General features: G+C 47.4%; 1 protein-coding gene across 1 annotated transcript in view; it reads left to right on the top strand.

Annotated features, from left to right (window-relative positions):
• ASTN2 (astrotactin 2) overlaps nt 1-21,042 on the top strand; it is a 644,195-nt gene that overhangs the window by 396,358 nt on the left and 226,795 nt on the right. The window contains 3 exon segments of the mRNA XM_019510513.1: nt 7,831-7,955; nt 8,588-8,692; nt 11,339-11,518. Coding sequence (XP_019366058.1) covers nt 7,831-7,955; nt 8,588-8,692; nt 11,339-11,518 — 410 coding nt within the window.

The following is a 21,042-nucleotide window of genomic DNA, read 5'->3' as shown; positions in this document are numbered from 1 at the left end:
CTTGCCAGCGTTTCTCTCCTTGCACAGAGTGCAGCAGGGTTGGTATGTGGGGGCTTTGATCAGCGCTTCTGAAGAACACAAAAGGGTGGTGGAAACTCTTCCGTGTGCATTTACTGTGAGCCACAAGGTTATTTATACCGTTGAAAAGGAGCTACAGCCCTCTGCTGGCTGAGGCCTCCAGTTGCACTGGGAGCCACATACTGGAGAAGTTTTCTGTGAAAAGGAGGGGGACGTAGGATATCCTGGGCAGAGATTGCAATCAGCACATGCTTCTCTGTCTCCTTCTCTCCCCACCTCCCCCTAGAAGAGCAAATAGCAGCTTGGTTCTGTGTAGACTCAGAAGAAAGCGCTGCCTAATTAACTGTCTGTGGAGAAAATGAGATGATGAAGGCTCTGGACCTCGGGCTGCCGGACTCAGCACTAAGCAAAACAGCCTAGTGACTCTTTACCCTCCACCTCCCCATTGTTCCTCCTCTAAATCACTGCATTGTGTGTGCAGTTGAGTTTCAGGAGTGGGCGCATCATAATGCCAGGGCAAGGGAGGTTTGTGCTGACCTGTTCCCGAGTGATGAAGGCCACAGCTGTGGGCAGAGGGAAGCGAGGAGGCACAGGAAGAAAAGCTCTTTTGACTACAAAAATGTGTCAACAAAGCTGCTTTTAAAGTCCCGTCTATGAACACTGCTCCTTCTGACACCCCACAGGCTGGGCTGGTGTGCACTGTGGAGATTTGCCCCTTCCCCACGGGCACACGCACAAAGACCTTTGCTTGCAACCACGTGCCCTAAGCACCTGGACTAGCTTTCCCCTGGCCTTCAAACAGCAGTGCAGTGAGCACAGCACTTCAGTGTATACTGAGGATCTGGAGAAGCTTGAGGGAGTCCAGAGAAGAGCCACGCACATGATCAGAGGTCCGGAAAATAGCCGACGACAGGCTGAGAGCCATGGGGCTCTTTAGCCTGGAAGAGCGCAGGCTCGGGTGATCTGATGGCCACCTATAAGTTTATCAGGGGTGACCACCAGGATCTGGGGGAACATTTGTTCACCAGAGCGCCCCAAGGGATGACAAGCTTGAAGGGTTATAAACCCCTGCAAGACCATTTCAGGCTGGACGTAAGGAAGAATTTCTTTACTGTCCGAGCCCCCAAGGTCTGGAACAGCCTGCCATCGGAGGCTGTTCAAGCACCTATACTGGACACCTTCAAGAGCAAATTGGATGCTTATCTTGCTGGGATCCTATGACCCCAGCTGACTTCCTGCCCTTTGGGCAGGGGGCTGGACTCGATGATCTTCCGAGGTCCCTTCCAGCCCTAATGTCTATGAAATCTATGAAATCTACTTTCTCCAGCCACGGCATACAGATTGCTTTCACCTCTTGCCCTCTTTGCATCTGCCTTCATGGAGCTACTTTCACACACAGCTGCCCCACTTCCCCAAGCTGTTGTTTTACCAATATGCTGCTCTTGGCCTAGGCAAGCTGGTAGCATGCCCGGGTTCCTCTGGCTGCAGGTGGAAGCAGTGGATTAGTCCTCATAGATTCATTGAAACTTAGGGTTGGCAGGGACCTCAGGAGGTCATCTAGTCCAACCCCCTGCTCAGAGCAGGACCGTCCCTAACTAGATCATCCCAGAGAAAGCTTTGTCTAGCCCAGTTTTACAAACCCTTGAGGATGGAGCGTCCACAACCTCTCTGGGTAACCTGCTCCAGTGTTTTACTACCCTCCCAGCAAGATAATTCTTCCTAATATCTAACCTAAACTTCCCTTGCTGCAACTTGAGACTATTGCTCCTTGCTTTGTTATCTGCCACCACTGAGAACAGTCTAGCTCCATCCTCTTTCGAGCCTGCCTTCAGGTAGTTGAAAACTACTATTAAGTCTCCTCTCAGTCTCCACTTCTGTCGACTAAATAAGCCCAATTCCCCTCTATATGTGTCTGCATGGTGTCACGCACATAGTGTGACATACATATATACTATACACATAGATAGTAGCTGTAAGTGGGACATATACATGGCATGGGTGCTGTCTTTTTTACCTGTAGGCATCTGTAAGGAAGCCTTTCCTTTCCATAGATGGCTCTCCTTAATTATCTAAATACATTCTGTGGGTGGTAGTGGTGAGAGGAAGACAGTTTCCTCGCATTTTATTTCACCTGCCACTGGAGACAATGTACTGGAGCTAAGAGGGCAGAGGGCTCTTCACCCTCTGCACTGTGCTTACCTGTGGAAGCTCATTGCAAAGAGAACAGAGGGAGACGCCCTGCGCTTAAACAGAGTTGATGGCGAATTAAACAGGTAATGCTTGGGGAGAGACAGTGTCCAGCACAGGAAAGCATTTCCAAGAACAGTGGGCAAATCTGTACAGACCCTGCTGAGCCTCATCTGGGCCTCTGATGAACACTGCCCTTGCCCAGCAGTTTGTTCTTCTCAGGAGCCAGGCTGCTTTTCCTGAGTAACACTTGCATCACTACAGCCTGGTCCAGAGCCCCTGGCTCTCAATGCCAGGATGGCCTGTCCTGGGGTGAAGACAAGCCAAGTCTTTAATTGGCATAAATTGCCTTCACTGGAGCTGTACTAACAGATGAGCTGGCTCTACACTTATCCCATGGTGCTGCGTTCGGCCTTCCAGCTGCTCTGGAAGTGGCTCTGATAGTGCTTGCTCTTTCCTACACGCTTAGGCTTTCCACACTCCTTGGAAAGAGAGCTAAGTAACTTGCTCAAGTCTCTCCTTCTTTCCCCGCATTGCTTTCCCTTCCATTGCACACCCACTTCCACCCACCCACACAGCCCCCAGGCTCCTGGAGTAATTGCCATTGCTCGTTTGCATTGCTAAGAGGCTGAGGGCTCAGAACAGCAAATCACCCATTCACCACCCGCCACCGGGGATCCAGAGTGGCGTGTGATCAATATTAGATTTGTGAGTGTATGTGTGCAAGAAAGATTTTTTCCCCTCGGACAAATAAAACATCCTTTGTTGTTATTGCAGCCTGCAGTAAAACCTGTAAGATGCAATGAGATGCCCGTGCCTTTGTTATACACCACTGTACAGAGAATACCAGTTGCCCTTAAATAAGCAGCCAGGAGCCCCAGCCCCCAGTTGGTCCTGTCTCCATTGTACAGAGCCCTTTGTTCTTCTCACTCCTGGCCTGCACTTCCCTGCCCTGCTTGCACAATGGAGCCAGCCCCAGGCTCAGCCCCAGCCTCTAAAGAGAAACACCATCGGGGTCCCTGTATCTTGTCCTTATGCTGTGCACGAGGCCTGTATATTGGGCATAGCTTGCCAAGGGTCTCCTGAATGACAGCTTCTCCCAAGGCCTCAGTGCTCACAGTACATGCCAGGTGTCAGATCAGTTCAGCTCCTGTCGGATGTTATGTCCAGTAATGTTATTTTGAGCCTTGTACCAGGTATTAATTCCAAGACTAGGACACAGTTACTCCTTAACCACTAGCACATTTATTTAGCCCCTAACAGTTACAATTATATTACTGTAGTTAGTCAAAAGCAGTACAACGTGCTCATCACCCCATGATACAATGAGCCCGACGTCACTGGTTGATCAGGCCGTGAAGTCTTGTCCCAGGTTCCCAACTCCTTTGCCTGACTTCTGAATCTGGGATCGGTGACCGGATCCTTCAGGAGTAGGATCCAAAGCGTACGCTCTCTCACTTCTCTTTATATACCATATATAGCTTGCATTTCTTAATATATAACATTAGCTTAAGCCTTCCTCCTAATGCATATTAATAATTTTACTTCTATTTGCCAAATATAGCTACCCTTAACCGGACTTTTCTATTCTGAGGTAATCTTTTCATTTTTCGGTGGGGGCAGGTTTTGTTCTGACTGTTCCTCTTTTGCCCAGACTATATTTATTTATTTAGCCAACTTCCCAATTTGTTTTAAGTCAGAAACAGTATTTTTTCCACCTGCTCCTTTTCACTGGGTGCAAATCTCAACCACAATTCAAGCTCAGCACACAGCTTAAGCTAAGCACAAAGGTCAAAAACTAGGCCTGAAGGCCTCTTGGTCCCATCACAGGGCACCAAAGCAAGTAGCTGGGTTTTCCAAAGGGCTCAGTATGGTGCAGTTTGGGCACTGAGCTCCACTGAAAGCGTGGCCCTGAGTGGGGTGGTTAGTGTTGTAGGTCTTCTGGAGAGGCAGCTTGTGCTTGCCGCTGCAATGGCATGCCTTATAGATGTACCCCCCAGGCAGCACGTGCTTTCCAGTAACATCCATCAGATAGGGCATAAATCTCCCTCCTCGCAGCTGTAGTTTTCCAGAAGGCTGAGCAAGTGTGGAGTCAGCAGGAGATGGGTTTCTAGGACAGCACTGGCTGGCTAGCAGCACCCTGTCCTTGGGAAGCAAAAGCACCCTCCTCCCCCAAAAAGAGCTTTTCTAGCCTGGCCCGGTCTGCTTCCCTGTGCACTTTCTGTCTGCATGAAACATGAATGGGAGGGCTACCACGTTATGCTCTATAGCCGGGCCTTGTAGGTGGCTCAGCAGTGCTGTGACAAACTAACCCAGTGGGAGCAGAAGATGTTTGGGGTATTAAAGGCATAGAGCATGTATCCTAGTTGTTATTAGCCAGTCAGATGCAGAGAGAGGCCTGGGCTCCATCCCTTGCCTTGCTGTAATGGGACTATGACCTCTTTCTTTCCTCCCCTCTCCCCCTGTATACAGATCAATGAAGTTGTGGTCATTTCCCCTATCCTTCTGTATACAGATCAATGTGAGTTTATTTGATGGAGCATCGCTCGTATGAACCGTCTCCCAAAGCATCTCACAGAGTTAAATAAGGAGGGGAGAAAGATCCAGCAGTGAAAGCTGAGGGGAGTCTAGCCCTTCAGGCAAGGATCTGAAGCAGCTGGGGAGCTAGGGCATAGGGAGGTCAGCTGGCAGCTTCCCCTAGGCTTATCTCAAGGGAAACAGCACAGAAGGGGAGTGTCGTGGGCAGAGCAGGCAGAAGAGGCACATGTTGTACACTCTAGTGCGTCTAAAAGGACATTAAAAGCAAAAAAGGTCATGGTCTCTCAACTGGTTATGATCCAGGTAAGGCAGTCAAAGGAGCTTATGTTGCATGTGAGGACAGAGGTATCCAGCACCTGGAGCGTGGGGCATCAACTTGTGAGTGGGCTGCAGAGGGAGGGGAGAGGTCAGGGGAGCAAAGGTGGAGCAGACAGTGCTGTAGGGAGGGAAGTAGTAGCGGCGGGGTGGGGGGGTGGTGGGGATGGATTTCCAAGCATGCAGGAACATTGAACTTTCTAGCCATTTGCAGATGAAAGCATGCATGGGATCAAAGCACTACTTAAATACATGTCCTATGAAGAAAATGAGCCTGGCTCTAGCAACAGAAACAGAGACCTTTATCGTGGCCTTCCATGAAAGACAGATGGTGGGGCCTGAATATGGTGCTAATAGGAGTTGTACAAGCTCCTCAGTGTCAACAGTAAGGTTTGCATTCAAGAGGGGTGAAGTGGTGTGTGGGACCTTCCATGTTGGGAAAAGCATCCCTTCCTTTTCAGGCGTGAGCCGGCATCTTGCCTCCGAGCTGGCTGAAACACTGTTTGAGGGAGCAGGGCAGGAGTTTGCAGAAGGGGAGCAAGGGATATCAGTTCTGCAGAGCTGGGTAACCTTGGGCTGGAGGAGGTAATATGGAGCATGAAGAGAAGAGTGGGAGTTAAGAAATCGGGAGTGCTGGTGGGAGAGCCTAACCTGTCTGCAGAGGCACTGAGGGCATGTACATCACACTTCATTATCACTTCTCCCTGTGCTCTGCCTCGCTCAGCAGAACTTGAGAGACATGTTGGGCCAAAAGTCTCCTGGATGTAAGCAGTGGAAGTAGTGGAGCTGCACCAGGGATTGATTTGGGCCTTTGTAACAGTTTCTAATTCGAAAGAGGATGTGACTGGTGGAACAAGCAGAGGTTCCCCTGGTAGAGGGCAAGTACCCAGGGGTGTTGTCCTGGCCAGGCTGATGGGATGTGACTAATGGGGTGACAAATGACTTTAACATAAAAATGCTATTATTTTTTTTCCTCCTACCTTAGACCAATGTTGTGGGTACATTGTTCTCATTTTGAATACAGAAATAGTTAAAAACAGCCACAATCCTAACTCTGGTAGCTGCAAAGAGGTCTGTGGGTATCCGTTAGGGACAGGGGCCCACTATAAGGCCTTTTTTAGGGACTGAACATTTGTGTGGGTGGCACCAGGAGCAAGGACGGTTCAGGGGAGTGGCGTCCTCATACCCATCCGCTGTCTGATGCCTCACATTGCTGTGGCACAGTTGATAATCCAGATTGGACCTGGCATATGCTCCCCTGGTCTGACAGTCGAGTTTTTCTGTCATCTCCGCTGCTGGAAAGCTAAGAAAGATAACAATGAAACAGCCCTCCAGGGAGCTAATTAGCAGCTCGCCTTCCTTGGGTGGGGAATCTAGGTTTGAAAATGAATGGCAGCACGCGCTACAGATTCAGATCTCAAAGCCGCCTCTGTCTGCCGGGATCAGTCTGCAGTCATTCCAGGACGTGGCTGACGACAGCCTTCGCTCCAGGCTCAGGCTCTCTGAAGGCTCCTCTGCTGCCTGTGAGCGCCAGACCCACTTCTGACACTTCAGGGGTGAGAAAGGAACAGCAAAGAACAACTAACCGTGGCACTTCTGGGGCTGGCCTGCAGCTGCATGATGCAGAGCTCTGAGATACCAGGCCCAGCAAAGAGCTGTGAGAGCTGCAGAAGCAGGGGGCAATGGCTCCTACGGAGGAGTGATGGGCCAGTCATCAGAGCTGGTTGATGGGCTTGTTGAACAAATGCATACAGACCACACTCTCCAAGATCAATTAGGGGCATGGAAAGGTGGAAGCTTGGAGGATGGGGCTTGTGGGAGAGAGGCATGCCCTTCTACTTGTTCCTCACCAAACCACCGAGTCCTGCAGAGCTTGGACTGGCAAGAAGGGAGGGGCCAGGCACAGGGGTCTAAAAACAGCATCAGAACAGAATATCTTCTTGTGACTTCTGGGCTGGCTCCACCCTTCATTAAGATCTTCCTCTCCTGTAGGCTACAGCTCTGTGTGAAGCTTCTGAGCATGCCCACATGTGCCTGTATTAGACTATGCTGTTTCATCTTTCCATCATGCTGGTTCAGGATGTCACCATGATTCAGACTCAAGGCCCTATGCTCCCTGTGTACTGACACCATGGCAGCCAGTCTCAGCAGCACTGGCCCTGCAAAGAGGGCCTCCAGACCAGGGGCTGCCGAATGGTTAGATGTGTGCCACAAGCGGCATGGGAAGCCTCTTTGTAGAGCACCATCAGTCAGGAAGGGGAAAGGCAGCACAGTGGCAGGTAAGGCGGGAAGCAGAGCAACAGATTAAGCAGAGGGTATAGGGGAAGCAGCAGCAGATGCGGAAGGATATCAGGATGGGTGTAAGGCAAGTTTGTGACATGCCTACCAAAAAGGTTGGCGCCCACTGCTCTAGATGGTGTGTGGGCCTCAGCAGCACCCATTGTGGTCGCTGACCATTGTGGTCACTGGTGTGGGCTCACTTCTTTGAAGTCCAGAGGAAAGGGTCTGCCTAGAAGGGTTGAGGAAGGACTAAAGAGCCTATCCCACAGCTGACGCTGAAATCAAGAGTTTGATTCTGTGCATGCAGCCTCACACAGCTTTGTCCTGAGTAGCAGGCCTGGGATATTACACACACCGACACACATCTATCCCTCTACTCCCATCACGTGTGAGCAGCCCCATCTCAGTGTCCCTACCAGCCAGTCCTCTTTGCCCTGCTGCCAGGAGGTTGCCTCCATCTTTGCTTTGGAATTTTCCTTTTTCTCTCTTCAGGGAAAATAACTTCATCAAAGACTTCCCCCAGCTGGCAGACGGCCTGATGGTGATCCCGCTGCCTGTGGAAGAACAGTGCCGTGGCGTCCTGTCTGAGCCCCTGCCGGACCTCCAGCTGCTCACTGGTATGAGCCCTCTCCCCTCTGCTGCTGCAGCCATCTTGCCTGGGTTTCGTTCCCAAGCAAACCGAGAGCACCTAGGCTTTGCCAGCTGTCTTGAGACCCTTCTCGCAGCCGTACCTGAGAGAACAGGACCCTCTCTCGTTTGCTGTCCAGGGAGCTTTCAGTCATTCGAAGTGCATGCTCAGAAGCAAATCCTCCTCTCCTCTTCTTTGTCCTATACCCAGCCTCTGTGTGCAAATATCTCCTCTGCTTTTCCCAGCAGCCCTGATCTCCCCAGGCTCAGATACCTTCCCTGCATCCTCCAGCCCACAGCCACCGTTGCTATATCAGTCTGAAAGGTGTCACTGTGAGCTTTCTCCCAGCAGTGCCCATTCAATGTCAACTTGCACTTCTCTAACAGCATGAGCTCCCTTTGAGCCCTGCCCTGCTTGTACCAGCTACAGCTTTTACCTATCATCCCTGTCAATACTAGTAGGACTCCCACGGTGCGATGTGTCTGAGGTTATGATCTCTGTTATCATTGTGTTCGTAGCCCTGAAGCATGTAGCGAAGAAACCAATCAGCATGAAAGTAACACTTCCCAGACTGCCTCCCAGTCCACTCCCTCTGCTCTAAGTGCCAGCTTTCCTTTCCAGGAGACATCAAGTACGATGAGGCAATGGGCTACCCAATGGTGCAGCACTGGAGGGTCAGAAGCAACCTGTACAAAGTGAAGCTCAGTTCCATCACCCTCTCTGCAGGTGAGAGCTCCCTGGATTATCATTACGTTTCTAGCTGAGAGGACTGTGGGTGGGCATGTGCACGTGGGGGCATGTGTTTGGGGAAGGGCATTAGGTCTGTGGCTTCTGGGCCACATCACCTGTCGCTACCCATTCTCATAAGCACACAGCTATACCAAGCATGCAGCCAGCAGCCAGCACTCTTCCATTTCCTGACTCCATAGAGGCAGTATCTAATGCTCACAACCTTCTTGGTGAGGCAAAGAGAGGTTTCTCTCATTTTACATATGGGAAACTACAATTCATTCAAGGTCACACTAGAAGACAGACATAATTAGCGTAATAAAATGATAGTGTCAAAATTCGGTGACCTTTCTCTTCTTTCTTTTTCTTTCTTTTTTTTTTCAAGGGGGCGGGGCACCAAGGCAGAAAAGAGGTTTAATTGGAAAACGTGCATTGGGGAGATGTGAAAATATTGAAACTTGTTATCTCAACGTTTTTTTAAATAAAAATGTTTTGCTTTGGAAATGGGGAAAATGCCAAAAGAGAAAAGTGCAGCTTGATTTCCCCCTCTTCAATAAAAAGATTTGCTCACTAAAAATTGGGCTAACTTAAAAATAAATAAACAAATTAATTAAAATAATGACCTAAATAACTTGAAGAAGAAACAAAACATTTCATTTGGGCTCAAGACAGAGGTTTGGGCTCAGTCCAAAAGGAGATGTTTTGGCTTTTTTGGTTTACCGAAACAAAACGGGAAAAAACTTTGGCTAAAAACATGTCTGTTTTGATTTAGTCTGAACTGGCTTTTCTGTCTCCCCCCCTGCAGTTTCCTTTTGTTGAGGAGGGAGCAGAGGGGTGGTTTTCTTTGATTTTAGTTTTGGCCACTGAGCCAAAATATTAATTATTCATTGAGCTTTAAATACCACTGCCTGCACACAGAGATCTACAACCAAGGAATGCAAAGCCATTAAGAGTTGTAGGATAAATACACTCCCATTCTGCACACATAGGAGAAGCCTCGATCGGGAAGCCAAAAGTGTGAAGAGGAAAGCACCGAAGTGTGTGCATAGACACCTGAATGAATGACCCAGTTTCTGAGAGGTGCTGAGCACCTGTTTGCTCCTGTTGGCTTTAAATCTAACATAGTAACTTTGGCCTCAGTGGCTTGGCCCTAGTGACAGCAGTGGAACATAAGGGAACAAAGCCTGGCTTCATGGGGTATATTTTCTTCTCAGCTCCTACCTTGAACTTGCAGTGTATGGTTTCCCTTCACTCAGCGATGCCCTTTCTCTCTGAATATATTCAGAGTTGTCCCTCCTTGCTCAGTAAGAGAATAGCATGGGCTTGGCAGGATGATCATAACCCCCAAAGCTTGCCCCAGGCACATCTGCTTATTCTGTGCACCTCAGAATAGTGGGAAACCCAGGTCCCTGAGGAGGTGAACGTCAGAGATGTGCTAGGCTTCTGGTTGCTTGGAGGGTCTGTGCTGGATGGGAGCCTGAAGAGACTGGCCTAGGTCCACCTGGGTTTATCAGTTTGGATCTTTCCCAGAGGTCAGCGTCATTCTGTTCAGAAATCTTACCTGCCGCAAGTTGCCTTTGCTGTCATGCTCCCTCACAACCCTGCCTCGTGGCAATAACCCCACAAACATGGTGGACGAACTCAATAGAAACAAAATGTAGATTCAGTCAACAGAGACTTTTCCTCCTGGGGGAATGCCTAAAACCAGAAAACCTCCCCAGGATGAAGTCCTATGATCCCTGCCTAAGAAGCCCACCTTCTTCAGAAGCATTCTCCCATCCTATCTGCCACCTGCCCCTGGATAGCCCTGCCCCAGACCTCTGTGCAAGGGGATGGGGCACTTGAGTTAAGGATCCTGTGCCTTTGTTAAGGCACATGTTTATGATGCACCATGTCCACATTGTGGCAGTGCCCTCCTACTTAGCCAGCACCAGGAAATATGGTGGGGTACTTGTTGTGGAAGCCTCTTGTGAAAATCCTGAGAGATGTAACCCCTGCTTTAGGGTCACTCGCTTTCATCTGAGACTACTGGGCAACTGAAAAGTTGATGGGACCCACAGTTCTAATCTTCTGTGTCCAGTTTATTACCCACCCGTTCAGGTTACTAAGGGATGTGCTCAGCTTTTCTAAAAATAAGCTGCCCAGAATATGTCCTTTGGGCCTATTCAGCTCCGTTCTGTGAGCTGTACGAAATGAATCCCTACAGCAGGGTGACATCTCCGGCTGTGCTAATTGCAAAACGGAGCTCTGACAAACCCTACATGGCAGGCTTTCATTTCAATCCTAGCATCCTAAAAAAAGGTTCTCTCTCTCTCTCTCTCTCTCTCTCTCTCTCTCTCTCTCTCTCTCTCTCTCTCTCTGTCTGTGTGTGTGTGTGTGTGTGTGTGTGTGTGTTTCAGCACTCTCACTAGCAATTTATTTGTAAAATCACTTTGGAAGGGGAAGACACAGGAAGGTCTCAGAGTTGCAGCCCATGGTAAATAGCACATAGCCATGCTTAGCAAATGATCATAGAAATCATGGTAGAAGAGGGAATGCATTTGGCAGCTCTTCAGGGAACACAGAATTTGGAGCAAGGAGTTTCTGGGCTGCCCTGCCCTGCCCTACCCAGTGCCTCAACTGATGAAACACTCATTCTTTTAGGATTTGCAAATGTCCTCAAGATCCTCAACAAAGACAGCAGTCGGGAGGAGCTGCTGTCCTTCATTCAGCAGTATGGCTCCCATTACATCGCAGAGGCGCTGTATGGATCGGAGTTCAGCTGCACCATCCACTTCCCCAGCAAGAAGGTACAACAGCAGCTTTGGCTCCAGTATCAGAAAGGTAAGTGTAAGTGGGGGGAGCAGCCCCAGCCTTGAGTGTGCCCACTGCTGGAAAAAGAAATGCACCCCAGCTTTACTGACCCACGTCCCAGCCCATTTTGCCACTGCACTGCATACACTTTGGACTGGGCCTGTAACCAGGAAAGATCAGAGGAGGCCTGTTGACCAAATGCCCAGTGACACCAGCCTGCTGCATGTGCCCAGGGGCAAGAGCTCCTGAGTCAGGCAATTTCTCCATTCCTGCTGCTGCCTCTTGCTCCTTCCCCATGCAGCTGTGCATTGCACTGTTGCCTGCAGGCCTGAGCTGCCATTCCTGCTTTGAGATGAGCATGCCACAATCCTCATCATCTGCTTCCCTGCCCTGCTGCAGTGGCCCCCAAATGACATGGGTGATTTGGGTCAGTTTATATAGATGTGACATAATTGAGCTGTCTCAGAATGGCTTCGTTTTATTGCTTGTGACAATGACGGTCTTTAAGGAAGTGTATTAAATCAATAGCAGACTCATTGTGCTACACTATAAATAACGAGACACATCATTAAACAGGGCAATAAACTTCAGGACTTTGAAGTAATACAATTAGGTTATGTTTATAAAAACTCCCTTATCGCTGTAGCCTTCCATGTGCCAATTCATCTCTCTTCTCCCGGAAACCAAAGATATCCCCTTGACTTGATATTTTTCTATTGCATATGACCACGTTGTATGTATGAATGCTGAAAACACACCATAGGATTTATCATTCTGGAGCTGGCAACAGCACTCTCATTTTACCTTTTGTGCATTGCTGTGACTGGTCTAATTTATTGCAATCAAGAGGATACTAATGTACTACTTTTGAACCTCATTGGTGGCCTTTTGCCATCTTCCTTTTGCACCCAGGCACAGCTATTCTTGTGAGCATATTTATGAAGCACCATTTGTTTTATTTTTAAATAATGATAAATTGGAGCTTGCCATCTTAATGTCCCTGTTTAGTGGAAAAACATTGTGGAGGTGTGTTGTTTACCTACATGCCATGTTATTAATCATTCACATTGTGCAGCAGCTTCCCGGGATCCCTTTGCAAACAGGTTGGTGCAAAATACACACAAGCCGGATTCTGCTCAGCACTGGGCTGGTTCAAATCCAAAGCGGCTTAATTGGAGAAAGAGCAGCACCACTAGGTGTGGAAGGGTGTAACTGAGGGAAGACTCTAGATTTGTTGACTAAAACAAATAATAGCTGTAGCTATTTTTGATGCAATAATAATAGCCCTTGCACAGTATTTTCCATCCACAGCCCTCCACATATTTTAGAGAGATGAGTGGGTAGTATCATCCCTGCTTTATGGATGAGGAACCAAAAACGGAGGTTTGAATGGACTTTCTCAAGGTCAAACAGCAGGGCAGTGTCAGAGACCAAGTCTCTTGACTCCTAGCCAAGTGCTTAGTGCACTGCAGCATGTAGCCTCCCTCACCAAACAGGTGCGTTACTGGTCCTTGCTGGGCAGATGGCAAGGTCATCTGTTTTTTTCAAATCTGGTGAGGCAAGGGAATCTCCCTCTCACAAAGCAGCTGCTTTTGGAGGAGTAGTGTCCAACGTCCTTCACCCTGTCTGCAGCTGCACAGCACTGACAGTTCTGCTGCTGCTTTTTTCATATACCATATCCCTAAGGCTTCTCCCCTGAGCTATCCCTCCACCAGCACTAGCTCATGCTGTTGGTACTCTTATGACCCCAAAGCAGCAGGGAGAGTATAGTGTCCTTGTATAACTAGAGGACACTGAGATTTAGCCCTTTTGTAGAAAGACGACATTATTTCCTCCTCCCAGTCTCTAGAAGCTGCTTGAGGGGAAGGGTGATAAAGCAAAGCAGTTGCTATTCCTTCCATCTAGAGGTGGAAGGCATCCTCTTTCCATATGTATCCTAGTTCCACTGCTTGCTCCTAAATCTGTTGTGATCTCCCCTGCTCCCGTTAGAAGACCAGATGTCTTCAACTGTTTTGTATTATTATTATTATTATTATTATTATTATTATTATTCTGCAGTGTTGTATCTGGCACATAAGGTCTCACCTGTATCTTCTTAATATATGTCCCATACTACCGTGTGCACTTTGCAAACAAATACGTACATATGCTGCATGGTTATGTGTCTCAGGGTCTTGTGAGTTCCAAGGTTGAAGTTCAGTTGCAGATAGGAGGAGAGACGGGATGGTCTAGTGAATGGGTCATGAGCTTGAGATACCACGGTCCAACTTCTTGTGCTGCCATGACTTTGTGTGATGTGGGTCAAGTGACTAAGGCCCAAGACCTACTAAAAACAGTGGTGGTTATGTGCCTAAGTATCTTTGAGGATCTGAACTTTAGCCTCTCAGCAATTCAGTTGCATCTGTAAAATGAGGATGCACCTCTTCCTTGCCAAGTTGTAAGATTAAACCTATTTGAAATTGAGAAATGCTCTGACATTACAGTAATGGTGACTAAAGGAAGTTCTCTGCAATGGTCTGTATCACTTTGTGCATTTGGCGCGTTCATAGTCTTGAAACTTGTTTAGGGATGCTCTGTCATTAAAGGGTTAGAGAAGATTGGGAGTCTGGAGGGGCCTGGCTCCTCTCCCTCGGTCTCAGAGGGAGCACGGTTGATTAGTCACAAAGAGAGATGGTCAGTTCTGTTCTCAGCTCTGCCTTTGACTTGCTTTGTAACATTGGCAACACCCTGTGCCTCAGTTTCCCTATCCAGGAAACTAATATTACACCTACCTAAGGGGTTGCCAGAAGGAAAGGAGCTCTATGGTGCAAACAATTAGTCTTAAAGAAAAAAAATGAGGAGGAGAATGTGAATTAAGACCCCCAACCCAGACAGTTGTACCGAGTATCGTCTCAATTCAGAAATATTTCTGGCCAACCACACACATCCCACTAGCCAACCCATTTCATAACTTTGCACAGAATCAACATATGCAGCGTGTCTATTGAATATACAAATGGCACCGTGCTACTGCAGTTTGGTAACAGACTAAATTGACGAAACGGGAGGAATATTTCAAGCTAGTTGGACCAGCACCAGCAAGTTATAAAAATGTGTGTTGTAGCAGGTTTGCTGCTTCCTATAAAAATATCTTAATATTTTAATTGACTTCATATATCAATCTGGAGGCCTCAGGAAGAGGTACCCGCCAAAAAAAAAGTGTACAATCTGTGCATTTGTGTCCTAATTGAAAACATCGTCTCCAGCATGAAACTGCACCACTGGCAGTCCGGCTTCTTGTAAATTGCTGGGCCAGACCCTGGCCAGTTGCCGATGTTGGAACGGTTTGAATACCATGCTAGCAGGCTGCAGAAGGCAACAGTAACCACTAGCCTTCATCCGTGTAGGTGTTTGCATATGGATTTCTTCAGCCAGATGGAAGAGATGCTGATCTAGTTCTGCTGAGAGCCAATACAAGGTTTGCCCCTCTTGCTCTTGATGCGTCAAGCATGATACAAAAGTCAGGAGAGCCCCTTTGCTCCATCCCTAACAAATGCAAAATGAACGCTTCCCTGTGGTGGTGACAGAAAGAGTAAGGTGTTTGCTGGAGCAGATGAACAGCCGGGTCTCTGTATTCATTATTAGACAGGGGAAGGGAGAGACTGAATTCATCCTCTGTGCATTTATAGTTTCAGTCGGAAGGGACCTGAGCAGATCATCAAGTTCAACCCCCCGCCCTGGGCAGGAACGAGTGCTGGGATCATAATACCCCAGGCAGATCTCTATCCAACCTCCTCTTGAAGACCCTCAAGGCCAGGGAGAGCACCACCTCCCTTGGGGGCCCGTTCCAGAGCCTGGCCGCCCTAACCATAAAGTAATGCATCCTGATATCAAGCCTGAACCTGCTTTCAATCAATTTGTGGCTGTTATTCCTTGTTATCCCAGATGGTGCCCAGGGGAACAGGGTCTCACCCGTTTTCTGGTGGTCTCCCTGGGTGAGTTTATAGGTGGCCACCAGATCTCCTTTCAGTTTTCTCTTGTGGAGGCTGAATAGATTCAGGCCCCTTAGTGTATCTTTGTAGGGCCTGGCCTGCTGCTCCCTGACCATGCGAGTGGCCCTCCTCTGGACCCTCCCAATGCTAGCCACATCCCTCCTGAAGTGCGGCACCCAGAACTGGATGCAGTACTCCAGCTGTGGCCTGACCAGTGCTGCATAGAGGGGGATGATCAGCTCCCTGGACCTGCTTGAGATGCATCTGTGGATGCATGACAAGGTGCGGTTAGGCTTGCTGACCACTTCCTCTCATTGGTGGCTCATTTCCATCCTGGAGTCAACAATGACTCCAAGATCCCTTTCAGCCCCTGTGTTGTTGAGAAGGGTGTTCCCCAGCCTATAGGTGTGTTGCTGGTTCCTTCTCCCTAGATGCAGCACCTTGCACCTGTCTGCAATGATTCCCATCCTATTCTCATCTGCCTATCTCTGCAACCTGTCTAGATCTAGTTGTATTCTGTCCCTCCAGTGTGCCCACTTCTCCCCACATCTTTGTGTGATCGGCGAATTTGGACAGCATGCATTCCACACCCACCTCCAAGTCACTGATAAAGATGTTGAACAGTGCAGGCCCCGGGGCCGAGCCCTGGGGACCCCACTGCCCACATCCCTCCAGGTCGAAAACAACCCGTCCACCACCACCCTGGGTGCGACCATCTAGCCAATTTGCCACCCATCTGACTGTGCAGGCATCAATGCTGCAGTGCCTAGTTTTTTTTTTTTTTTATAAGAACGGGGTGAGAAACAGTGTCAAAGGCCTTCTTGAAGTCCAGGTAGATGACATCCACCTCGATGGGCTGGAGATGGGAACTATGCTTGGGACAGATACCAGGAGGGCAACCCCAGAGATAAGGGAAGAGCTTTTCCTAATCTATTGCAAGACAGTATGAGCAGCCTGGCCTTCCTGCCACCTTAACCTCTTCTTGCCAACCTTGGAAAAGCTGAAGCCACCAGTGTTCCTGTGTAGGGGACAAGAGGAATTTGAGGAGAAGTTTCTTTCCTTTTAGGGCTGAGGCAAGCACTGAAGTTTGCCTTTCCCCAATCTCCTTCCAGAAAATGAGTTAGACAGAGAGCAAACAAAACAAACCTACTTTTAGTTCATTTAAAATGATGAAAGGTTCTGCTTCCTGGGCCTCCTTGGCTATGTTACCTAGCAACACCACCCCGTCGGAGGGGCCTGTGCCAAGACCTTGAAATCGACCCATCCGTTGATCCATTTCACCGGGACCCAAACCCGTCCTCTCCACGTTGAGGCTGTTTAATGCTCTGCATTACATTCCCACCAATTCTATAGACATCTTCATTTGGCAGGTGGGGCAAATGTGCTGCCCCGAGGCCACCTCCTGTAGCATTTCAGCGACTGTCACACAGGAAACAGAAAGGAGGAAACGGGAGAATCCTTCAAGAGGGGAGTACTCAGACAGCAAATGCACCTGCTGCCGATTGAGTGATTCAGCACAAAATGATTAGTCTGCTTGCTTTGGATCAGGCTTTCTGGGGAGAGATGGGAGCCATAGCGGGAATGGGAATAGTTGTTCTGGGAACCAAATTTGACACGCCAGACAGACATCTCAGGCAACCCATCTCTGCAACACGCTCGTTTCCAGCAAGATAAGCACGACACAGAAAATAAATGGGCATTTAAAAATGTCACCACCTGTGACGAAAACAGGGAGGTTATCTTATCAGCAATATAGCAGAGGGTCTCCTGCAGCGAAGCACTTTAACGACAGCTTTTGTTCACAGCACTGTGCACACTGTAACTGAAGCTCTCAACACGCCCGTGAGGTGAGCTTACTTGAGGCAGAGGGGTTAAGTGACTCACCCAAGGCCATACAACATCAGATTAAAACTCAGATGTTCCCAGGCCTCTGAATCAGATGGTCCATTTCCCTTGCAAACACCATAGCCAGGGAAATTGAAGCTGCTGAGAGGTCTCGAGTACTGCAGACTTGCTGTGCTTGGAAAAGGAGCAGTTATGTTTGCTCTGTCAAACACGACCAGTGCCCCTGATCACGGGCTTGGGATAATTCTATTTTGTTCTTTTTACCCCCTTTTCTGCAAATGGCAAAAACCTAGAGCTCCCTTGTCTGAGCACCTCCAGAGCAGGTCCCAGCTACTATAGGGACTCTCAAATTTTCCCAACCTGTCAACTTTGAACTTATGGTCATCACCTTTATCGTCTTTCAAACCTGGCATCAGGTGGGTCCCTGAAAATCAGTACGTAAAATGCATTGTACAGCTTCCAGTTCCTAGGCACAATTGGGTGCATTCAAAAAGCCAGCAAAGTGACTTCTGCAACTGGCTATTGAAGGATATGTTACCTTTGCCCTTTGCTTTTCTTTCTCGGTTACCAATCAAAGTGTATAGAATTTCTTATTAGCTTGAAGACTATTTCTGCAAACTAGCACTCTGTTACTTTTAAGACTTTACAGCATGCTGTTTTTGCCATGCTCTATATTGTAAAGCCACATATGTAACATTTTGTTCAAGCTAAGAAAAAAATATATAGCCAGTTGCTGTGAAATTTAGACTAAAATATATGCTGTGAATCAGTCTGCTAAATGACCTTATGCACTGTTCATTGTAATCCAAAATTGCCAGGCAAGTGCAGTAATTAGTTGTGCAAAATGAAATAACTTTAAATCCCTGCACTGAGTAATGACCCAGAAAAATCACTTAAGCTACACAAAGAAAGAGCTGAACAGCATCTGTATTTATTTTTACTTTTGTAATTCTGCTCCTTTGGTTCAAAAAAAGCCCAACTTACAAACATTCGCAAACTCGAACTTCACAAGCTGATTTCCATATAACAAATGTAGACAGTGGTTATACCTACCCAGAGAAATCCTGCCTTTTCATGAAACGGCTGATCAGTACCAAATCTAGCAATGCCAGTAAATAGAGTAATCACTCTGTCATGTTCTTATATTTTACGAACTAGCAGCTCATTGCTGCTGAAAGAGATGCCTCGCATCATATGTTGGGCAATATAAAATTGCATATGCTGGGTAATGGAGAAATTAGAGGATGTATCCTCATTGAGGGTGCTGATGTCTTCTAACCCTAAATGCCATTGCTTAGCTCTCTTGTGGTTTCCCCAAATAAAATATTCTTAATGTTTCTTCTGTCCACTAGCACTTATCAGGCTAGCCTATTTAATCCACAATAATCAGTTAAACCTGATGCTACCCCCTGTGAGTCAGATAGCAATATTATCCTGATTTCACAGGAGGCTAAACTAAGGCCAGCAGTGGTTCACTGCTCAGTGGCAAACCTAGAATTATAACCCAGACTTTATGTCTCTAATCACTTAGATGCAATTCCAGCTAGTTTAACTAAATGTGTTATGGAGGAGTGGAGATGGTCTGCTTTTGAAGCATCAGGTATCAGCCACAGCAGGGAAGTAGAATACCAATCTAAAGGGACTACCAGTTTGGATGAACGTGAGAAACCCTAGTATTTTGCTTATGAGATGGGGAGAACAATACAAGATAAAGTTACCCTTGGCCTGCCAAAGAGATCAGCTTTGTTGTCCACATCCTGACAGCATGAGACGAGGTATCTTGCTGATGCTGTGTTAGCAAGTCTAATTCCTGTTGGCCATGGAAACAGATCTGCCACCAAAGGAAGTGTGAGGAGATGAAGCGTTTTTAATAACCAGATGAGCCATTTGTGATGCACTTTTAATTGGATCAATTTTCCCTTTATTACACAACCGTTAAAAATCAACCACACACTCATAATCGGACACATTCCTTCTCCAGGTGAAAAGCAGGAGCCACACTATTTTATCACAGTCTTTAATTACTCTATTTCATCTCATTTGGCAGATGATCACAACACCAGGGAAAAATACTGTTGCATGGGATGCAGCTCTCTTGCAGTCAATTCCACTTTACCAGGGGAGGCATGTACTAAAATTAGGGATAGCAGTTCCTTTTCTGTCTCCCATCTCTGCCTGAAACAGGAGAACAGAACAGCAGCTGCGAAGCAAAATGCATGCACAAGCACCGATCTCCTCCCTCCACCTTCTACCACAAGTGCATCATAAAATAAAGTGGTATTTTCTTTGAATCTGTAATAGAGGGTGGAACAGATGGTGGAGACTTAGTTTATATGGTGTGGCCATTGGGACAGACCTAGGCAGCCAAGTGCTCAGTCAGCGCAATAGGCCACGTTTTAAGTCTACTTAAACGTATGTCTGGGCTCTAGGAACCATTACTAGTGGAATGTGTACTACAGAAGGATTTTACCGGAACAGCATTCGACGTAGGCGCTTACTACCAAAGATAACATTGCTTCAACGAGTCCGTTTCATGGAAGGTTTCTCCTGAAAGCAGCTCTTAGAAACAAGAGAGATTTAAAAATGTGAAATACCAGCATGATAGGAATCACCATAACTCTAAATGACTTGGCTTACAGCAAGGTAATTAGCCATAAAAGATCCCAGATAAAAGTCATCTCCCCCTAAAAAACTTCTATATCATGACAATACATAGTCCCCAAATTGCCACTGCACACTTGATGCAAAGTTCAACTTCCCCCCTCTCTCCCTCCCCCCCTCCCCCCAAAAAAAAACAAAAAAAGAGAGAGAGAGAGAGAGAGAGAGAGAGACGGGATGTTAATCCCTGTTTGGACATTTGTAGCTATAACAAATAGCCTGCAGCTCATCTGGGTGACGGCTGAAATTTTAAATCCCATTAAGCAGTTGGTTGCTTCCACGTTCCTACTGATCTCTGTGTTTAGCCTGTCCCCTGAAACCTCTTCTAGAAAATGACTTTCTATTATAGTTTCACCAAGATGCCCTAGGCAGGAGTGGACCACGCTGTGCTGGTCTCTGGGCACACTAACAAGGTTTCAGGGTACCTGGGTCTATTGTACCAGCCCCTGCTCAGTTCTTCAGCTGCATCAAGGAGTTTTAAAAAACACTGTTCTCTTTGCTCCAGACATTTGTTCTTGAAGCTCCCACAGCTGTCAAAACAACTGGGTGGAAGGGCAACAGCAGCAACTTCTCCGGCAAGGCCCTTTTTACTGCCGTTTTGCTAAGAAAAGGGAAATTTTATGGGAACTGAAAAATTCACCTGTTCTACACACATGGTAGCATAGATTTCATACCCTGGCAAATACAGTTGTAAAATGTTGGACGTGACAGCCACTATAAAACCTGCTTTTATATTGTCTGTCATGCCCCAAAATTTGCAACTACATTGTTGATGGTAACAAATAAGCGCACTGCAGTGTAACTATTATCTTTGGCAGATTAACATTCTACAACTGTGGCCTATTTAAATGTTTCTTTTCTTCAATAAACCATTTTAGATGAGCAGCACCACACTGAGGTTTGTGTTTATCAGCCAGCATAGATGCTCCGTGGGTGCCTTAATTCACACAGCTGCAGTTTTGTGCTTCATTTGGCCCAAAGCCGTGATGAACATGAACTCTGGTGCTTGCTAGCACCATAAAAAACACTGAGGAATAAAGCATTTGGCTGTGCACAGGGGAGCAAAAAAAAAAAAAAAAA

This window comes from Gavialis gangeticus, unplaced genomic scaffold (genome assembly GCF_001723915.1).
Source record: "Gavialis gangeticus isolate Ggan-Ray unplaced genomic scaffold, GavGan_comp1, whole genome shotgun sequence".
NCBI classification, from domain to species: Eukaryota; Metazoa; Chordata; order Crocodylia; family Gavialidae; genus Gavialis; species Gavialis gangeticus.
Note: the sequence above shows the minus strand (reverse complement) of the source record. Positions and strands in the feature narration are given on the sequence as shown.